This window comes from Lupinus angustifolius, chromosome LG07 (genome assembly GCF_001865875.1).
Source record: "Lupinus angustifolius cultivar Tanjil chromosome LG07, LupAngTanjil_v1.0, whole genome shotgun sequence".
Taxonomy (NCBI): Eukaryota; Viridiplantae; Streptophyta; class Magnoliopsida; order Fabales; family Fabaceae; genus Lupinus; species Lupinus angustifolius.
The window spans coordinates 5,608,963-5,627,372 of NC_032015.1; the positions used below are offsets into that span (position 1 = coordinate 5,608,963).

The 18,410-nt window shown below is 33.3% G+C and overlaps 3 protein-coding genes across 5 annotated transcripts in view; 2 read left to right on the forward strand and 1 right to left on the reverse strand.

Annotated features, from left to right (window-relative positions):
• LOC109352863 overlaps positions 1 to 16,809 on the forward strand; it is a 32,920-nt gene extending 16,111 nt beyond the window's left edge. The window contains exons 35-50 of the mRNA XM_019595044.1: positions 153 to 224; positions 302 to 373; positions 479 to 550; positions 1,021 to 1,092; positions 1,182 to 1,247; positions 1,802 to 1,867; positions 2,636 to 2,680; positions 4,035 to 4,099; positions 5,183 to 5,541; positions 6,308 to 6,506; positions 6,624 to 6,836; positions 7,267 to 7,385; positions 7,599 to 7,819; positions 7,927 to 8,148; positions 15,231 to 15,381; positions 16,264 to 16,809. Of these exons, the coding sequence (XP_019450589.1) occupies positions 153 to 224; positions 302 to 373; positions 479 to 550; positions 1,021 to 1,092; positions 1,182 to 1,247; positions 1,802 to 1,867; positions 2,636 to 2,680; positions 4,035 to 4,099; positions 5,183 to 5,541; positions 6,308 to 6,506; positions 6,624 to 6,836; positions 7,267 to 7,385; positions 7,599 to 7,819; positions 7,927 to 8,148; positions 15,231 to 15,381; positions 16,264 to 16,641 (2,392 nt within the window). The 3' untranslated portion in view covers positions 16,642 to 16,809. The remainder of the gene's footprint in view (positions 1 to 152; positions 225 to 301; positions 374 to 478; positions 551 to 1,020; positions 1,093 to 1,181; positions 1,248 to 1,801; positions 1,868 to 2,635; positions 2,681 to 4,034; positions 4,100 to 5,182; positions 5,542 to 6,307; positions 6,507 to 6,623; positions 6,837 to 7,266; positions 7,386 to 7,598; positions 7,820 to 7,926; positions 8,149 to 15,230; positions 15,382 to 16,263) is intronic.
• Positions 8,330 to 14,676, forward strand: LOC109351984 (probable LRR receptor-like serine/threonine-protein kinase At1g56130). 3 transcript variants are annotated; one of them, XM_019593727.1, is made up of 9 exons: positions 8,330 to 8,497; positions 9,266 to 9,310; positions 10,665 to 10,729; positions 11,813 to 12,171; positions 12,938 to 13,136; positions 13,254 to 13,466; positions 13,897 to 14,015; positions 14,229 to 14,330; positions 14,550 to 14,676. In XM_019593727.1, exons 1-9 carry the CDS (start codon positions 8,406 to 8,408, stop codon positions 14,559 to 14,561), a joined length of 1,206 nt encoding a protein of 401 aa, XP_019449272.1. In that variant the 5' UTR covers positions 8,330 to 8,405; the 3' UTR covers positions 14,562 to 14,676. The 3 variants fall into 3 exon arrangements, with proteins under 3 accessions (XP_019449272.1, XP_019449274.1, XP_019449271.1); XM_019593729.1 differs by lacking the exon at positions 14,229 to 14,330; XM_019593726.1 differs by lacking the exon at positions 14,550 to 14,676 and having other exon boundaries at positions 14,229 to 14,542.
• On the reverse strand, positions 17,037 to 17,910 carry LOC109351986. Its single transcript, XM_019593733.1, has one exon. It carries the CDS (start codon positions 17,841 to 17,843, stop codon positions 17,106 to 17,108), a length of 738 nt encoding a protein of 245 aa, XP_019449278.1. The 5' UTR covers positions 17,844 to 17,910; the 3' UTR covers positions 17,037 to 17,105.

Here is an 18,410-nt window from a genome sequence, read left to right on the forward strand (position 1 = left end):
AATTTGTAATGTTGTTAAGTATATGAATAAATTTTGGGCAAAATCAATTATAAAGGATGTCAAATATGAATTTTTCTTGTCATGCTTTACTTTCATATTCTGTTCTAGTGGTGTGTACTAACAATTCTGTGAATTGCTGCATGATTTGATAGGAGGTTTCAGGGTAATTCTTTTGAAGGCCCAATACCATCATCATTTTCCAATTTAACTTCTTTGACAGAGTTGTGAGTGATGTCACTAGTTTCTTTAATGGATGCTGCTGATTCATATAAGCTATATATAATGTTTCATATAAATTTAGGAGAATAAATGATTTATCTAATGGGAGCTCCTCATTGGCATTTCTAAGGAATATGAAGTCTCTGACTGTCTTGTAAGATACAACTCTACTAATGACACAGTTTTCCAAGTAGATAGAGTTCTTTACTTGTCCTTTTTATTCCAGAAGTTAATGTTACAATTTGGTTACATATTACAGAGAGCTGAGGAATAACAATATTTCTGGTTCAATTCCATCTATCATTGGAGAATTTCAAGAATTGAGTCAGTTGTAAGTATCACCTGCTTGGGTTACAATTTAGACGCAGATGAACCGTCTATTATATAAAACTTATTTGCTATTAAGCAACAAACTTTAGAATGATCTGTTGATATTCAATAGAATGTCTCCAACCTGATTACTAGTTAGCTCTATATGAATCCCTTAGCTTTAAAGTACTGACACTTTCAAAATGAATTAATAGAATATGTATAAGGTGAACGATTTCTGATCAGAGCTCGACTGTTCATAATTAGCTTATTGTTTTCTTGCAAGATTATCATCTGGGTACCTTTTTAACTTTCACCTTTACATGATAGAAAGATTCAACTCTCCATCTTATTTGTCATACCGATAATAAGTTAACTGATTTTTGTTTTGTTTTTGGTTTTATGTTCGCAAAATAAACAATAATCATCTTATCTTACAATTGTGTTCTGCTTGAAAGTCATGTAATTTTATATATTTGCTGCCTCTTGCAGGGATTTAAGCTTTAATCAGTTGACGGGACAGATTCCAGAATCAATTTTCAATTTGAGTTCACTCTCTTACTTGTAATACTGTGTTCTTTTATAATTTTTTAAATCTTCGTGCTACCTCTTGTACATGGTTTAAAGGATATTTTTTCTTTTTCCAATTTCAGGTTTCTTGGAAATAACAAACTTAGTGGCACTCTCCCCACACAAAAAAGTTCAACTCTTCTCAATATGTGAGTATGCACAGCCTATTTGAATCTGTTTGGCCCAACAGAATAGGTTAGCTGAGTGGATGTAATATGTGGGGTTAATCATAGTATATGGGATAAATGCTGGTTTTCTGTGGTGTCTAAAGTTACTAATGCTGAAATGCAGCGGCTAACAACATCTAAGTTGGTGCTCCTATGCTTTATCTCCACTACCTCTTTAATCTTGAAATGGCCTTGGCTATTATTTTTGGTTATGATGTTTATAATTTTTTTAAGTTTTACGAGATGATATTATATAACGTTTTTAGTATATGTTATGTTGTATTTTGCTATTCCCATGACCATACCCTAAATTTTTAGAAAATCTCATACCCTGATACTTCTACTTAGCACCTGTGCCCCTGCATCATATTCATATCTACTGGTTCAGTACCTATTTAGCTGTACTTGTAATTACACGAGTTTGTCAACTCATGTTCATAGTTAACTTAAACTCTTCCAACACTACATTATTTTCAATTCGATACCTACATTCTTCATGTATTGTCCTTCATGTATCATGGCTTACATGGTTGCAGAGACTTATCATACAACAATCTATCAGGGAGCATCCCCTCTTGGGTAAACCAACCAAATTTACAACTGTGAGTAGTTTGGTTCTTTCCTCTCTCTTTTACATATCGATTTTCCTCAGTTTCAAAAGTCTCTAGTACTATTTGTCAAAGCTACTTATGCCATGCAATGTATGTTTTACATATCCCATTCAAAATAATAATCATGTTTTCTGAGATTTTGTTTTGTTTGATAGTTACATCAATAATCATCATATTTGAAAATTACTATCCTGAATTACTTAGTACAGTTCTTCATCTCGTCACTTACTTTTCTGTCTATTCTAATTAATTATGTTATTAATCTTGTCTACTGTAGTTATTTTTTCAATCTTATCTACATAATTCTTGAGTTTACAAATGCATCATCCCAAGCACTAAAAATTAGTAATAATTGAGCAAACTAAAAAGTAAAGCTGATTTTCTAGACAAAAATGAATATTTATAGAAGTGGTCTGCATTTGAAAGAGAGGAAAAGTGGAAAACCAATCAGAAATGCAATTCATTAGAGTTTTTATCATTTGACTTCTTATGTGCCATGGTAACTTTCATATTGTCTTAATTCATTTGACTAAAATAATAAACCAGTTACATCTCTCTTTTCTCAATAGTCAACTAAATCTGTGTTCACGTTTTCATGTAGAACGTTGAAAAATGAGATGGTAAAGTGGTTGAGGTTTTGCTCTACATATGCTAAATATATTACTTAAATCTGTCACTTTTCTTGTTTTATTTTTATTTTTATTTTTATTTTTATTTTTATGGTGAATCTAACATGATATTTTTGGGTTTGATATGTAGCAATGTAGTTGTCAACTACTTAACAATAGAAAGCTCAAACAGCAGGTGATTTGTATACAAGGTTCTTTAATTATGATTGTTTATTAGTTGTTTTTTAAGGGATACCACCTCTTTTTTGTTGTTGTAATGTGACTTAAAAATGATACCTTGATCTAATCGCATAGGCCGGTTGCACACTCTTTTTTGAAGATTTTGACAATTTTCTCATCTATTTCACACATTAAGCACAAAAATTACTTTTCTTGCTATGACTGATAACTATAATATACTTTTAAAGCCTTTAAAAGTTACATTGTTGCTGTCAATTTCAGTTGTATTCTTATTAATTTTCATCCTCTTGTTCCCTTGTTACATATCTTTGACTGATTTCTTTAGCTAAAGACATGTTTATTTGATATTTTCCTTAATTGCTTAACTGGGTACAGTTTTCATTAATTATTTTATGCACATTTAACTGTCGAAATAGATCTTACAAGTGAATTTTTATTACTAGTTGATAAATAACTATTGTTATAAAAGGTTGCGATTTCAAACTGCAACTTAGGCGACTTGCGCGGTCAAAGCAGATAGAAATGATATTAGCTGTCGTTGACAATGTCTAATATATGGTTATGCTTTATGTAATTAAACATCATCCTGGTTCCACATAAAAATAAACTAAATTTGAAGTTAGTTTGAAATAAACCACATGTTTTTTTATTTTTAGCATTCATGAGATTTACAATTTAGCTGACTCCTGTAAAATATATTTCCAATTCAGTAGCAATTAACTGAAAGAGTGGCTAATTAAGTCAACCAATTAACCACTCCAACAATTCTTAAGTTGTTAACTACTTGTCTGGTTAGTTTTAACTAATCTGAAATAAGTCTTCATGGAAATACACTTTGCCATAGTGTCGGTCTTGCTTTACCATTTGTGGTGGCAACACTTGCATATTGACAGAGTCGTTGATGGATGCACAAGGTATGCCTCGGCTTAATGGTACGGTTTCATGCTTTCTGACCTGGAGGTCATGTATTCAAATACTAGAAACAGTCTTTTAGCTTGCGATGGTAAGGCTACATATACGAACCCTTCCCATATCCCACTAGATGAGAGCATTGTGCACTGAAAATCTTAATTTTGTAATTTAACTTTTTCGTGTATGAGGGAAAGCCTCATCTATGAAATTGTTGTAAAATCAAATCTTTGATTGCTCTTTGCTCCTTGGAAAATGCTTTTGCACACAAGTTGAATTGTATCAGAGAGTATGCTTCTTTTGGACCTAGAACTTCAATTAAAGGAGTTAAAAATTAAGTTCTTTATTGCAGATATTAATTACCAATTATTATATAAATTCTACTATTATTGAAAGCCATATGCATTTTTATGGTCTGAAACCAAAAAATTCTCTTGCAGTGGTTTGCCTACTGGCCTCAACTGTCTCCAGAAAAATTTTCCTTGCAACAGTGGCACTGGAAGATGTAAGTTTGACTTTAAGCTGTTTTTCATACAGGGCACTAAAACTCAGAAAAGGGGACAGCCTCAAATGACCTGTTGAGAATATTGGTCTCATAATTATAAATCATAACCATGTTAGCCTTTGAACTCCAATAAAGCAAATTTTGAAGTCCTTACACCTTTCATTGACATCAACCCTCTATATATAATGTCTTAAGTCTAACCATTAGTTTATATCAGAAATATCTGAATAAATTGCATGTTTAATATGTAGTTTTAGTCTAGTAATGGCTTACATAGAGAGCTAATTACTTGAAGTTGTGATCAGCTATATCGATTAGGCATTGGAAAGTCATGATTATAGAAAATAGTTCCTATTTACTGTTATTTTAAAGTGGATTTCATTCATTGATTTTTTTTATGTGTAAAATACAGCCAGGCAGCCAACTGAGTGCATTTACTCCGAAAACTTGTCTCATGACCTTTTTATTTATATAGTTTACACAACTTACAAGACTGCTCTAATGCTCTATATTACTCATGTTGAAAGTGGCAAGAGAGTTTTAAAGGGAAAGAGAAAGGTTTCACTAATGAAACGCTGGGCATAGAAAACATAATATTTGACTATTTAGATTGGCTCATTACATAAGTCGACCCCTTTACTTTTGTGCATCACAAGTGATCACATCCCATAAGATTTTTGCAATTACTTAACACTACATTATACTTCTTAGTCCTTGCTAATCACTTGCCTATAATGTTTTACTTCTTTTGTATATGTGCATGTGTGTATATACCTTCTATATGTCGTGTATACTAGAATTATTTCTCTGCTACTTTCGGAGTGCTGGGTATAAGAATACTGTTTCTATTTGCATTAAAGGCTCGAGGTGAATAATAATATTTCATTTCAGTGGTCGAATAAATCCTTTTAGCATGGACTAATTCATGGCGCCCCTTACTATTGATTTACAATGACTCAAGGAACTCTGCCTTCCCCTTTTTATTACACAGATGCACAAAAAGTCTTTATCTGAAGTTAATTTTGATAATTGACTCACCCTTTCACTCAAACTGATTGAACTGTCATGTATGATTCTATGCAGATTCTGACTTTGCAATCAAGTGTGGTGGTCCCCAATTTACTGCCACAGATGGAACTGTGTATGAAATGGACAATGCGACACTTGGTCCAGCTACATACTTCGTTACTGATACAAAAAGATGGGCCGTTAGTAATGTTGGATTATTCACTGGGCGATCCAATAATGTATTCAAAAGTTCAGTGGTATCAGATTTCTTCCAAACAGCACGACTCTCTGCTTCGTCACTAAGATATTATGGCTTGGGGCTAGAAAATGGTTTTTACAACCTCACCCTCCAATTTTCTGAAATAGCCATTCTGGATTCTACTACTACTACATGGAAAAACGTTGGTAGACGGGTCTTTGATATTTATGTCCAGGTATTTATCCAAACACTTAGAAATCATAGTGGCGTTCTTGATACTCAAAACTCATAGTTGAACAGAAATCCAATATCTTAAATATGGGCAGAGCAACAATCTAATATTATACTTAAGCAATTTTTATAAGTTGTCCTTGAGTAAATGTTTATTTCTAATTGCTCTGTTAGGTGAAGAAGGCACATGAATGGGTTTATTATATCTGTAACTGTAATTACCTCTAATATTATATATGTTAGATATTTTCACAAGCTAAGATCAAACATCATATGTCACCAAGTGGTCATAGAAATAGGTTGTCCTTGAAACTGGTTTTATTTCTTTTTTAATTTCAGAAGTTTCAAATGAAGAGACAATGATGCAATAGTATATGTTATGACCTTGAAATTGTGATTGAAAACTTTAAAAATATCATCACTTGGATGGTGTTGCTAATTATTTGAGTCTTGGCTATATACATGACCGGTGGTGGTGGTGGTACTTCAGAGTAGGAGAATATTTTTTAAGATTAGGCTAAAACTTGGATATATTTTAATGCATTATGCTACACTTTTCTTGCAATGACTCGTAGGAATTGATAGTATCTCCCTTGTCTATTTCTTGTCTATTTTGCTAATCAAATTCCTTGAACCATATAATTTTTAGAGTAAAACATTTTGAATCTTGACCATGTCTTCATTTGGGGCCAAGAGATGACTGTTTGAAACATTTTCCTTTCTTGCCTTTTATTCCAGCTTCATTTTTTTATTCCTTTTGAATATTCCAGGGCACTCGTGTTTTTAAGGATTTTAACATACAGAAGGAAGCTGGTGGCATCTCTTACAGATCTGTCCAAAGGCAAGTTAGGGTTCAAGTCTCAGAAAACTATCTTGATATCCATCTCTTTTGGGCTGGAAAAGGGACTTGTTGCATTCCAGAGCAAGGTACTTATGGACCCCTGATTTCGGCCATCAGTGCTATCCCAGGTAAAACTTGAAAATGTTAGGCATTATGTTCAATTACTGACTTTTAATAATGTGTAATCTTCTTTTATCAGAAAATGATATTATTTTTTGTTCGTATTGTTTGTTTGTGTTGTATAGATTTCAAACCTACTGTCAGTAACAAACCTCCCAGCAGTGACGAACCTCCGAGTGGCAATGAGCCTACTGTAACTGATAAACCTCCAAACAGTAAAAGTAGTAGAGCCGGTTTAATTGCGGGAATTGTTGGTGGTGTTGGAGTTGCAAGCTTTCTATCTATCCTTGCAATTTTCTATATCAACCACAGAAGAAAACGCCGTGATGATAATGAAGGTAAAGAAATTGTGTAAATGTAATGTACAATGTTTCCCTTCATGTTCATAAATGTCATTCTAGAATTAGATTATAAGCAATATCTCTGTTTAGTGGTGAGATATGTTACAATCAAGTGGGACACATTTATTTGTGTTTTTAGACAACAGGTCATTCTGAGCACAGGACATGCTATCTACTTGTTTTGGTATTTTCAGTTAGAAGATAGAAAGAAAAGTAAATTGTACTCCCCATATAAGTACTAGTTTATAAACAATACATATTTTGGTAATCATTTTTGCCTTTTGATTTCTGATCTAGTCTAAAATAGTCTTAATAAATTGGAGATTGCAAATTTTTTGACTTGAATTAGTATAAATTAGGTTGCATCCCCAGCTTAAACACGCCCATTTTCTGATCACCCAAACCTTCTCTGCATTTAATTTTGCAGAGCTTTTAGGTATTGATACAAAGCCATACACCTTCAGCTATTCTGAGTTAAAGAATGCTACGGATGACTTTATTATTGGCAACAAGCTTGGAGAGGGAGGTTTTGGTCCTGTTTACAAGGTGAATACTTTGTCCACAAATTAGAGATAAATTTTATACTTCACTGCATAAAAAGGTTGTCATTGTCAATACTGTTTCAAATATTTTAACAGACTGTTAGTTGTATTTGTTGACGGAAGGTGTAAGAATTTGTTCTTATATTCAACACTTCAGCCTCACATCAGAGATAAATCCTTCTTCAAGAGAATAAAGTTTTCCTTTCTGTACTTATAGGGGACACTAGATGATGGAAGAGTTGTTGCTGTGAAACAACTATCTGTAGGATCCCATCAAGGAAAGAATCAGTTCATAACTGAGATCGCTACTATATCCTCCGTACGACATCGTAATCTTGTAAAATTATATGGATGTTGCATTGAAGGGAGTAAAAGACTTATTGTGTATGAGTATCTAGAAAATAAGAGTCTTGATCAAATATTATTTGGTATGAGGATGTTACTTTTTTCTTGTGTGTATAATATATAATGCATATTGCTTATCTTTTTCATTTCTCATGTTTATAATTAAGTACAAATGTGGCTTATTTTGGGGCAGGAAACAGTGTAACCCTCAGTTGGTCCACACGCTACGATATCTGCTTGGGTTTAGCAAGAGGTTTAACTTACCTACATGAAGAGTCACCGCTCCGTATTGTTCACCGTGATGTGAAGGCTAGCAACATTCTGCTTGATAGTGAGCTTGTTCCTAAAATATCTGATTTTGGGTTGGCCAAATTATATGATGACAAAAAGACCCATATAAGCACCCGGGTTGCTGGGACAATGTAAATCATTAACATTTTACCATCTTGTATCATTTTCTCAGTTTTATATATTTATTTGTTTATTCTGGAAACAACATCTTCATTTGTAACAGTAAGGCTGTGTAAATCTAGTGGAAGTCTGGGAGGGTAGATATATGTAACTTTACCCCCACAAACGGAGAGATTGTTTCGTCAACTCATGTTCATAGTTAACTTAAACTCTTCCAACACTACATTATTTTCAATTCGATACCTACATTCTTCATGTATTGTCCTTCATGTATCATGGCTTACATGGTTGCAGAGACTTATCATACAACAATCTATCAGGGAGCATCCCCTCTTGGGTAAACCAACCAAATTTACAACTGTGAGTAGTTTGGTTCTTTCCTCTCTCTTTTACATATCGATTTTCCTCAGTTTCAAAAGTCTCTAGTACTATTTGTCAAAGCTACTTATGCCATGCAATGTATGTTTTACATATCCCATTCAAAATAATAATCATGTTTTCTGAGATTTTGTTTTGTTTGATAGTTACATCAATAATCATCATATTTGAAAATTACTATCCTGAATTACTTAGTACAGTTCTTCATCTCGTCACTTACTTTTCTGTCTATTCTAATTAATTATGTTATTAATCTTGTCTACTGTAGTTATTTTTTCAATCTTATCTACATAATTCTTGAGTTTACAAATGCATCATCCCAAGCACTAAAAATTAGTAATAATTGAGCAAACTAAAAAGTAAAGCTGATTTTCTAGACAAAAATGAATATTTATAGAAGTGGTCTGCATTTGAAAGAGAGGAAAAGTGGAAAACCAATCAGAAATGCAATTCATTAGAGTTTTTATCATTTGACTTCTTATGTGCCATGGTAACTTTCATATTGTCTTAATTCATTTGACTAAAATAATAAACCAGTTACATCTCTCTTTTCTCAATAGTCAACTAAATCTGTGTTCACGTTTTCATGTAGAACGTTGAAAAATGAGATGGTAAAGTGGTTGAGGTTTTGCTCTACATATGCTAAATATATTACTTAAATCTGTCACTTTTCTTGTTTTATTTTTATTTTTATTTTTATTTTTATTTTTATGGTGAATCTAACATGATATTTTTGGGTTTGATATGTAGCAATGTAGTTGTCAACTACTTAACAATAGAAAGCTCAAACAGCAGGTGATTTGTATACAAGGTTCTTTAATTATGATTGTTTATTAGTTGTTTTTTAAGGGATACCACCTCTTTTTTGTTGTTGTAATGTGACTTAAAAATGATACCTTGATCTAATCGCATAGGCCGGTTGCACACTCTTTTTTGAAGATTTTGACAATTTTCTCATCTATTTCACACATTAAGCACAAAAATTACTTTTCTTGCTATGACTGATAACTATAATATACTTTTAAAGCCTTTAAAAGTTACATTGTTGCTGTCAATTTCAGTTGTATTCTTATTAATTTTCATCCTCTTGTTCCCTTGTTACATATCTTTGACTGATTTCTTTAGCTAAAGACATGTTTATTTGATATTTTCCTTAATTGCTTAACTGGGTACAGTTTTCATTAATTATTTTATGCACATTTAACTGTCGAAATAGATCTTACAAGTGAATTTTTATTACTAGTTGATAAATAACTATTGTTATAAAAGGTTGCGATTTCAAACTGCAACTTAGGCGACTTGCGCGGTCAAAGCAGATAGAAATGATATTAGCTGTCGTTGACAATGTCTAATATATGGTTATGCTTTATGTAATTAAACATCATCCTGGTTCCACATAAAAATAAACTAAATTTGAAGTTAGTTTGAAATAAACCACATGTTTTTTTATTTTTAGCATTCATGAGATTTACAATTTAGCTGACTCCTGTAAAATATATTTCCAATTCAGTAGCAATTAACTGAAAGAGTGGCTAATTAAGTCAACCAATTAACCACTCCAACAATTCTTAAGTTGTTAACTACTTGTCTGGTTAGTTTTAACTAATCTGAAATAAGTCTTCATGGAAATACACTTTGCCATAGTGTCGGTCTTGCTTTACCATTTGTGGTGGCAACACTTGCATATTGACAGAGTCGTTGATGGATGCACAAGGTATGCCTCGGCTTAATGGTACGGTTTCATGCTTTCTGACCTGGAGGTCATGTATTCAAATACTAGAAACAGTCTTTTAGCTTGCGATGGTAAGGCTACATATACGAACCCTTCCCATATCCCACTAGATGAGAGCATTGTGCACTGAAAATCTTAATTTTGTAATTTAACTTTTTCGTGTATGAGGGAAAGCCTCATCTATGAAATTGTTGTAAAATCAAATCTTTGATTGCTCTTTGCTCCTTGGAAAATGCTTTTGCACACAAGTTGAATTGTATCAGAGAGTATGCTTCTTTTGGACCTAGAACTTCAATTAAAGGAGTTAAAAATTAAGTTCTTTATTGCAGATATTAATTACCAATTATTATATAAATTCTACTATTATTGAAAGCCATATGCATTTTTATGGTCTGAAACCAAAAAATTCTCTTGCAGTGGTTTGCCTACTGGCCTCAACTGTCTCCAGAAAAATTTTCCTTGCAACAGTGGCACTGGAAGATGTAAGTTTGACTTTAAGCTGTTTTTCATACAGGGCACTAAAACTCAGAAAAGGGGACAGCCTCAAATGACCTGTTGAGAATATTGGTCTCATAATTATAAATCATAACCATGTTAGCCTTTGAACTCCAATAAAGCAAATTTTGAAGTCCTTACACCTTTCATTGACATCAACCCTCTATATATAATGTCTTAAGTCTAACCATTAGTTTATATCAGAAATATCTGAATAAATTGCATGTTTAATATGTAGTTTTAGTCTAGTAATGGCTTACATAGAGAGCTAATTACTTGAAGTTGTGATCAGCTATATCGATTAGGCATTGGAAAGTCATGATTATAGAAAATAGTTCCTATTTACTGTTATTTTAAAGTGGATTTCATTCATTGATTTTTTTTATGTGTAAAATACAGCCAGGCAGCCAACTGAGTGCATTTACTCCGAAAACTTGTCTCATGACCTTTTTATTTATATAGTTTACACAACTTACAAGACTGCTCTAATGCTCTATATTACTCATGTTGAAAGTGGCAAGAGAGTTTTAAAGGGAAAGAGAAAGGTTTCACTAATGAAACGCTGGGCATAGAAAACATAATATTTGACTATTTAGATTGGCTCATTACATAAGTCGACCCCTTTACTTTTGTGCATCACAAGTGATCACATCCCATAAGATTTTTGCAATTACTTAACACTACATTATACTTCTTAGTCCTTGCTAATCACTTGCCTATAATGTTTTACTTCTTTTGTATATGTGCATGTGTGTATATACCTTCTATATGTCGTGTATACTAGAATTATTTCTCTGCTACTTTCGGAGTGCTGGGTATAAGAATACTGTTTCTATTTGCATTAAAGGCTCGAGGTGAATAATAATATTTCATTTCAGTGGTCGAATAAATCCTTTTAGCATGGACTAATTCATGGCGCCCCTTACTATTGATTTACAATGACTCAAGGAACTCTGCCTTCCCCTTTTTATTACACAGATGCACAAAAAGTCTTTATCTGAAGTTAATTTTGATAATTGACTCACCCTTTCACTCAAACTGATTGAACTGTCATGTATGATTCTATGCAGATTCTGACTTTGCAATCAAGTGTGGTGGTCCCCAATTTACTGCCACAGATGGAACTGTGTATGAAATGGACAATGCGACACTTGGTCCAGCTACATACTTCGTTACTGATACAAAAAGATGGGCCGTTAGTAATGTTGGATTATTCACTGGGCGATCCAATAATGTATTCAAAAGTTCAGTGGTATCAGATTTCTTCCAAACAGCACGACTCTCTGCTTCGTCACTAAGATATTATGGCTTGGGGCTAGAAAATGGTTTTTACAACCTCACCCTCCAATTTTCTGAAATAGCCATTCTGGATTCTACTACTACTACATGGAAAAACGTTGGTAGACGGGTCTTTGATATTTATGTCCAGGTATTTATCCAAACACTTAGAAATCATAGTGGCGTTCTTGATACTCAAAACTCATAGTTGAACAGAAATCCAATATCTTAAATATGGGCAGAGCAACAATCTAATATTATACTTAAGCAATTTTTATAAGTTGTCCTTGAGTAAATGTTTATTTCTAATTGCTCTGTTAGGTGAAGAAGGCACATGAATGGGTTTATTATATCTGTAACTGTAATTACCTCTAATATTATATATGTTAGATATTTTCACAAGCTAAGATCAAACATCATATGTCACCAAGTGGTCATAGAAATAGGTTGTCCTTGAAACTGGTTTTATTTCTTTTTTAATTTCAGAAGTTTCAAATGAAGAGACAATGATGCAATAGTATATGTTATGACCTTGAAATTGTGATTGAAAACTTTAAAAATATCATCACTTGGATGGTGTTGCTAATTATTTGAGTCTTGGCTATATACATGACCGGTGGTGGTGGTGGTACTTCAGAGTAGGAGAATATTTTTTAAGATTAGGCTAAAACTTGGATATATTTTAATGCATTATGCTACACTTTTCTTGCAATGACTCGTAGGAATTGATAGTATCTCCCTTGTCTATTTCTTGTCTATTTTGCTAATCAAATTCCTTGAACCATATAATTTTTAGAGTAAAACATTTTGAATCTTGACCATGTCTTCATTTGGGGCCAAGAGATGACTGTTTGAAACATTTTCCTTTCTTGCCTTTTATTCCAGCTTCATTTTTTTATTCCTTTTGAATATTCCAGGGCACTCGTGTTTTTAAGGATTTTAACATACAGAAGGAAGCTGGTGGCATCTCTTACAGATCTGTCCAAAGGCAAGTTAGGGTTCAAGTCTCAGAAAACTATCTTGATATCCATCTCTTTTGGGCTGGAAAAGGGACTTGTTGCATTCCAGAGCAAGGTACTTATGGACCCCTGATTTCGGCCATCAGTGCTATCCCAGGTAAAACTTGAAAATGTTAGGCATTATGTTCAATTACTGACTTTTAATAATGTGTAATCTTCTTTTATCAGAAAATGATATTATTTTTTGTTCGTATTGTTTGTTTGTGTTGTATAGATTTCAAACCTACTGTCAGTAACAAACCTCCCAGCAGTGACGAACCTCCGAGTGGCAATGAGCCTACTGTAACTGATAAACCTCCAAACAGTAAAAGTAGTAGAGCCGGTTTAATTGCGGGAATTGTTGGTGGTGTTGGAGTTGCAAGCTTTCTATCTATCCTTGCAATTTTCTATATCAACCACAGAAGAAAACGCCGTGATGATAATGAAGGTAAAGAAATTGTGTAAATGTAATGTACAATGTTTCCCTTCATGTTCATAAATGTCATTCTAGAATTAGATTATAAGCAATATCTCTGTTTAGTGGTGAGATATGTTACAATCAAGTGGGACACATTTATTTGTGTTTTTAGACAACAGGTCATTCTGAGCACAGGACATGCTATCTACTTGTTTTGGTATTTTCAGTTAGAAGATAGAAAGAAAAGTAAATTGTACTCCCCATATAAGTACTAGTTTATAAACAATACATATTTTGGTAATCATTTTTGCCTTTTGATTTCTGATCTAGTCTAAAATAGTCTTAATAAATTGGAGATTGCAAATTTTTTGACTTGAATTAGTATAAATTAGGTTGCATCCCCAGCTTAAACACGCCCATTTTCTGATCACCCAAACCTTCTCTGCATTTAATTTTGCAGAGCTTTTAGGTATTGATACAAAGCCATACACCTTCAGCTATTCTGAGTTAAAGAATGCTACGGATGACTTTATTATTGGCAACAAGCTTGGAGAGGGAGGTTTTGGTCCTGTTTACAAGGTGAATACTTTGTCCACAAATTAGAGATAAATTTTATACTTCACTGCATAAAAAGGTTGTCATTGTCAATACTGTTTCAAATATTTTAACAGACTGTTAGTTGTATTTGTTGACGGAAGGTGTAAGAATTTGTTCTTATATTCAACACTTCAGCCTCACATCAGAGATAAATCCTTCTTCAAGAGAATAAAGTTTTCCTTTCTGTACTTATAGGGGACACTAGATGATGGAAGAGTTGTTGCTGTGAAACAACTATCTGTAGGATCCCATCAAGGAAAGAATCAGTTCATAACTGAGATCGCTACTATATCCTCCGTACGACATCGTAATCTTGTAAAATTATATGGATGTTGCATTGAAGGGAGTAAAAGACTTATTGTGTATGAGTATCTAGAAAATAAGAGTCTTGATCAAATATTATTTGGTATGAGGATGTTACTTTTTTCTTGTGTGTATAATATATAATGCATATTGCTTATCTTTTTCATTTCTCATGTTTATAATTAAGTACAAATGTGGCTTATTTTGGGGCAGGAAACAGTGTAACCCTCAGTTGGTCCACACGCTACGATATCTGCTTGGGTTTAGCAAGAGGTTTAACTTACCTACATGAAGAGTCACCGCTCCGTATTGTTCACCGTGATGTGAAGGCTAGCAACATTCTGCTTGATAGTGAGCTTGTTCCTAAAATATCTGATTTTGGGTTGGCCAAATTATATGATGACAAAAAGACCCATATAAGCACCCGGGTTGCTGGGACAATGTAAATCATTAACATTTTACCATCTTGTATCATTTTCTCAGTTTTATATATTTATTTGTTTATTCTGGAAACAACATCTTCATTTGTAACAGTAAGGCTGTGTAAATCTAGTGGAAGTCTGGGAGGGTAGATATATGTAACTTTACCCCCACAAACGGAGAGATTGTTTCAAACTAGTCAAGAAGGCTTAACTCAAGCACCTTTGCTTTTCAAAACCTATATAGCTTAATAAGAGACACTAGTCAGATAGAATTCAGATTCCTTTCTTTGCTTACTATAAGAAGCAATTTTTTTACCTATTGATTAGAGCTAGAAATTCCTAAAATATTTGAACTTATGATTACTAAACAACAACCTTACGGTTATGCCAAGCTTATTTGTTTATGCTTTGGTTGCATATTTTTACTTTAGATAATTTCAAACTGCTAATATTCTCAATTTTTGTGATGAAGTGGATATCTTGCACCGGAGTATGCCATGCGTGGACACCTTACAGAGAAAGCAGATGTGTTTTCCTTTGGAGTCGTAGCTCTAGAGGTAGTCAGTGGGAGGCCAAATTCTGATTCGAGTTTGGAAGGAGATAAGATTTATCTTCTAGAATGGGTGAATTCTAACTCTGTTTCTTAAGAAATTTAATTTTCAAAGTAACTGAATGAATTATCATTTATCATAACTATATCTTGTATTACAACCCAATGTTCAGAGTTCAGGCACTCCCATCTACAACATTTTTATTGTTGTATGATCAAATCTCTTCAAGTCTTACCAAATCCCATGGAAATTGCCAATTGGTTTGTTTCAATTTTTAAATTAGTTTTTTTTTGCATGGGAAACTGCTATATGATACTAGAGGGTGAGGCTCGATGAAATGATAATGTTGTTTACCTTGTGACTTGGAGGTTATTGGTTAAAATCTTATAACAACTTGTACACTTGCGAGGGTACCCAGACCCCACCAGGTAGGAGCCTCGTGTACTGGGACACCTTTTTTATATTGTTATAGCATAGTAATGCTTCAGCTGTTTAGGCATAATATTTTAATTCCTTTGGTTTTTCTTACTTTTAGTTGTAAAAGTGATTATATAAATGTATCCCTTCCCTATCTTCATTTTTTTAAAACATGTAGAGAAGGCAGGTTTTTTACCCTGGTTTATGTCACTATATGGTGAAGTGATGTCTCTTGTTATCTTGACTGATCACCTCTCTATATTCCATGTAAGATCAGGTGATATGTTGAAATTGACATGTAGATACAGAATTGTTTTGTCAATCTTCATGTCAGGTTCATTTGAAATGTTTTCAATGATACCATAGTGTAGGGAAAAAGATACTGTTTTATGTGTGTTGTTCATTAAATCTTGATACATTTATTTTGGTGGCATAACTTCATTGATTGTGGAGACAGGCTCCCCATTTGCGAGATAAGGCTTGAGCCACCCTCTAAACTTGTTTGATTCTAAATTTTAGTTGTTTTATGTTTCTTAGGCTTGGAATCTGCATGAGAGAAACAGCATAACTGAACTGATGGATCCTCGACTATCAGAAGTCAATGTGGAAGAAGTTAATCGAATTGTAGGAGTAGCTCTTTTGTGCACTCAGACAGCACCATCGTTACGGCCATCCATGTCACGTGTGGTGGCAATGCTTACAGGAGATATTGAAGTGAGCACTGTAATTTCGAGGCCTGGATACCTGACTGAGTGGAATTTCAATGATGTATCCAGCTTCATGACAGACATGGAAACCAAAGAATCAGGTACAAGTAATTACAATCTGTCACCAAGTACAGCCACAGTGGATAGTGCAAATCGTTCACCAATAGATGATTCAAAACCCATCCTCCATGAAACTTGGTATGGGTAGGTAAGAACTAAGAATTGGTGCTTTCATTTTGATCAGAGGTCATGTATACTACAATGAGAATGCCAGTGTCCCTCTTTTTTCTGGTTATCTTATATCCTAACTTGTTTGTAATGTAGATAACCATTTAAGTTGCCATTTATTTTACTTATAAGGTTTCATAGAATGTCACCTCCAATATGCTTAAATGTAAAGAAAATTGTTTGTCTGTTCAGTTGATGTATTGTAGTGATACCAAGATTATGGCACAGGTTTATCAGAACTTTTTTTGGTACATAAGATCAAAACTTTTAACAACCATTGCTAAATTGAAAAGGAATTGTAATTTTATTCTCAAATAACACAAAGCAGAATAGTACATTCTGCACCAGCCCTTGCAATAACATCATTTCCATCTAAATACCAAAATCTTAATCCAAATTGAGAAATAAGAACCCATTTGCAGCATCAATAAAAAACCAAAAATTCTAACTACATAAGATAACCCTTGTTAGAACAAGAGACAAACAAGCCATAGAGAAGAAAAACAAAGAAACAAAATCCCTTGAAGACCATTTCCTAACAGCACAACCTTCTTTTCCTTCAACAACCCTCAAACTCTTAGCCCTTCTCAAAGCATCAACCTCCTTCAACAAATCAAACTCCAACCCTTTCTTCTTCAGTTCCTCCACACACTTCTCCAACAACCCTTTATCCTCCTTCTCCCTCTTCAGCATCTTCTCCATCTGAACTTCCACATCACTCTTATACCTCACTGCCCAAATGATCCCAAGAGAAAAAAACAAAGAACACAGTGATGGGACCCATGATCTGTGACATATGGAAGATGGTGATGAAGAAAAAGAAGAGTTTTTGTTGAAGAGAAGCATAAGGGTTGTGGAATGGAAGAGAAAGAAGAAGATATAGAGCAAGGTGGTTTCTTTTCTGATGGAATCAATTTGGGTTTCTTTCAATGCAATTCTTCCATGAATGAGTTCTTGTTCCTTCAACCATTGCTTCAAGAGAAGATTGTGAGTTGGGGTTTCTGCTATTTGGTGAAGTGGGTGCATTTGTTTCCATTCCATTATCGATGTTCTTGTTGCTGTGTGGTAATCAATTTCTGCCATAAATAGAAACGAAGAGAGAAAGAAAGGAAAAGAAACAGATAAGAACAACAGTGTGGAAAAAACAGAGGAGTTACTATAATAAATAAAGGAGTGGATCATGTTTTGGGATTTTGAAATTTTTGCAACGGTGGGATTTGGTGAAATTCCTGGAATGCCCCTTGCTTAGACTTAATAGTCATTTTATTGTATTTTTAATCAAAGAAAAAGATATATACACTAAGAATATAAAAAAATTTTATATTATTTACCTTTCATATTTAATTATAGTTTACTTTTAATTAAAAAATGCTATAAATAAATAATGAATAGATGAAGCAATTACTATGTATAATTTTTTACTATCTATAAATATTATACTCTAGCAAAGAACGAGACTACCTTAACGGCTACTCAGAGGAGAATCAAATGAAGGTGTTTCTTTTTTAATGGGTGGGTGATTTGGTCGATATTAAACCCATGGTACACATAAATAAAAATTGTTCTTTTTCTTGATTTTTAAACAGTGAAAAGATTAAAATTTTATCACCGTCTAATATTTTTCCTTCATTAATAATCTTATTGAAAATAATAAAGAAATGGAGATAATCAAATATTTTAATATTAATAAATAAAAAAATGGAAAATGTAAAGTATGTTATATAAATTTCAAGCAAATTTATGCTTAAC

What these genes read in the sequence shown, in the direction of transcription:
- LOC109351984 (XM_019593726.1), top strand. Translation starts at nt 8,406, where the DNA reads ATGTATCATGGCTTACATGGTTGCAGAGACTTATCATACAACAATCTA. An exon ending in AACCAACCAAATTTACAACT is followed by an intron (nt 8,498 to 9,265) that starts GTGAGTAGTTTG and finishes TTTGATATGTAG; the next exon opens with CAATGTAGTTGTCAACTACT. An exon ending in TCTTTGATATTTATGTCCAG is followed by an intron (nt 12,172 to 12,937) that starts GTATTTATCCAA and finishes TGAATATTCCAG; the next exon opens with GGCACTCGTGTTTTTAAGGA.
- LOC109351986 (XM_019593733.1), bottom strand. Translation starts at nt 17,843, where the DNA reads ATGATCCACTCCTTTATTTATTATAGTAACTCCTCTGTTTTTTCCACA.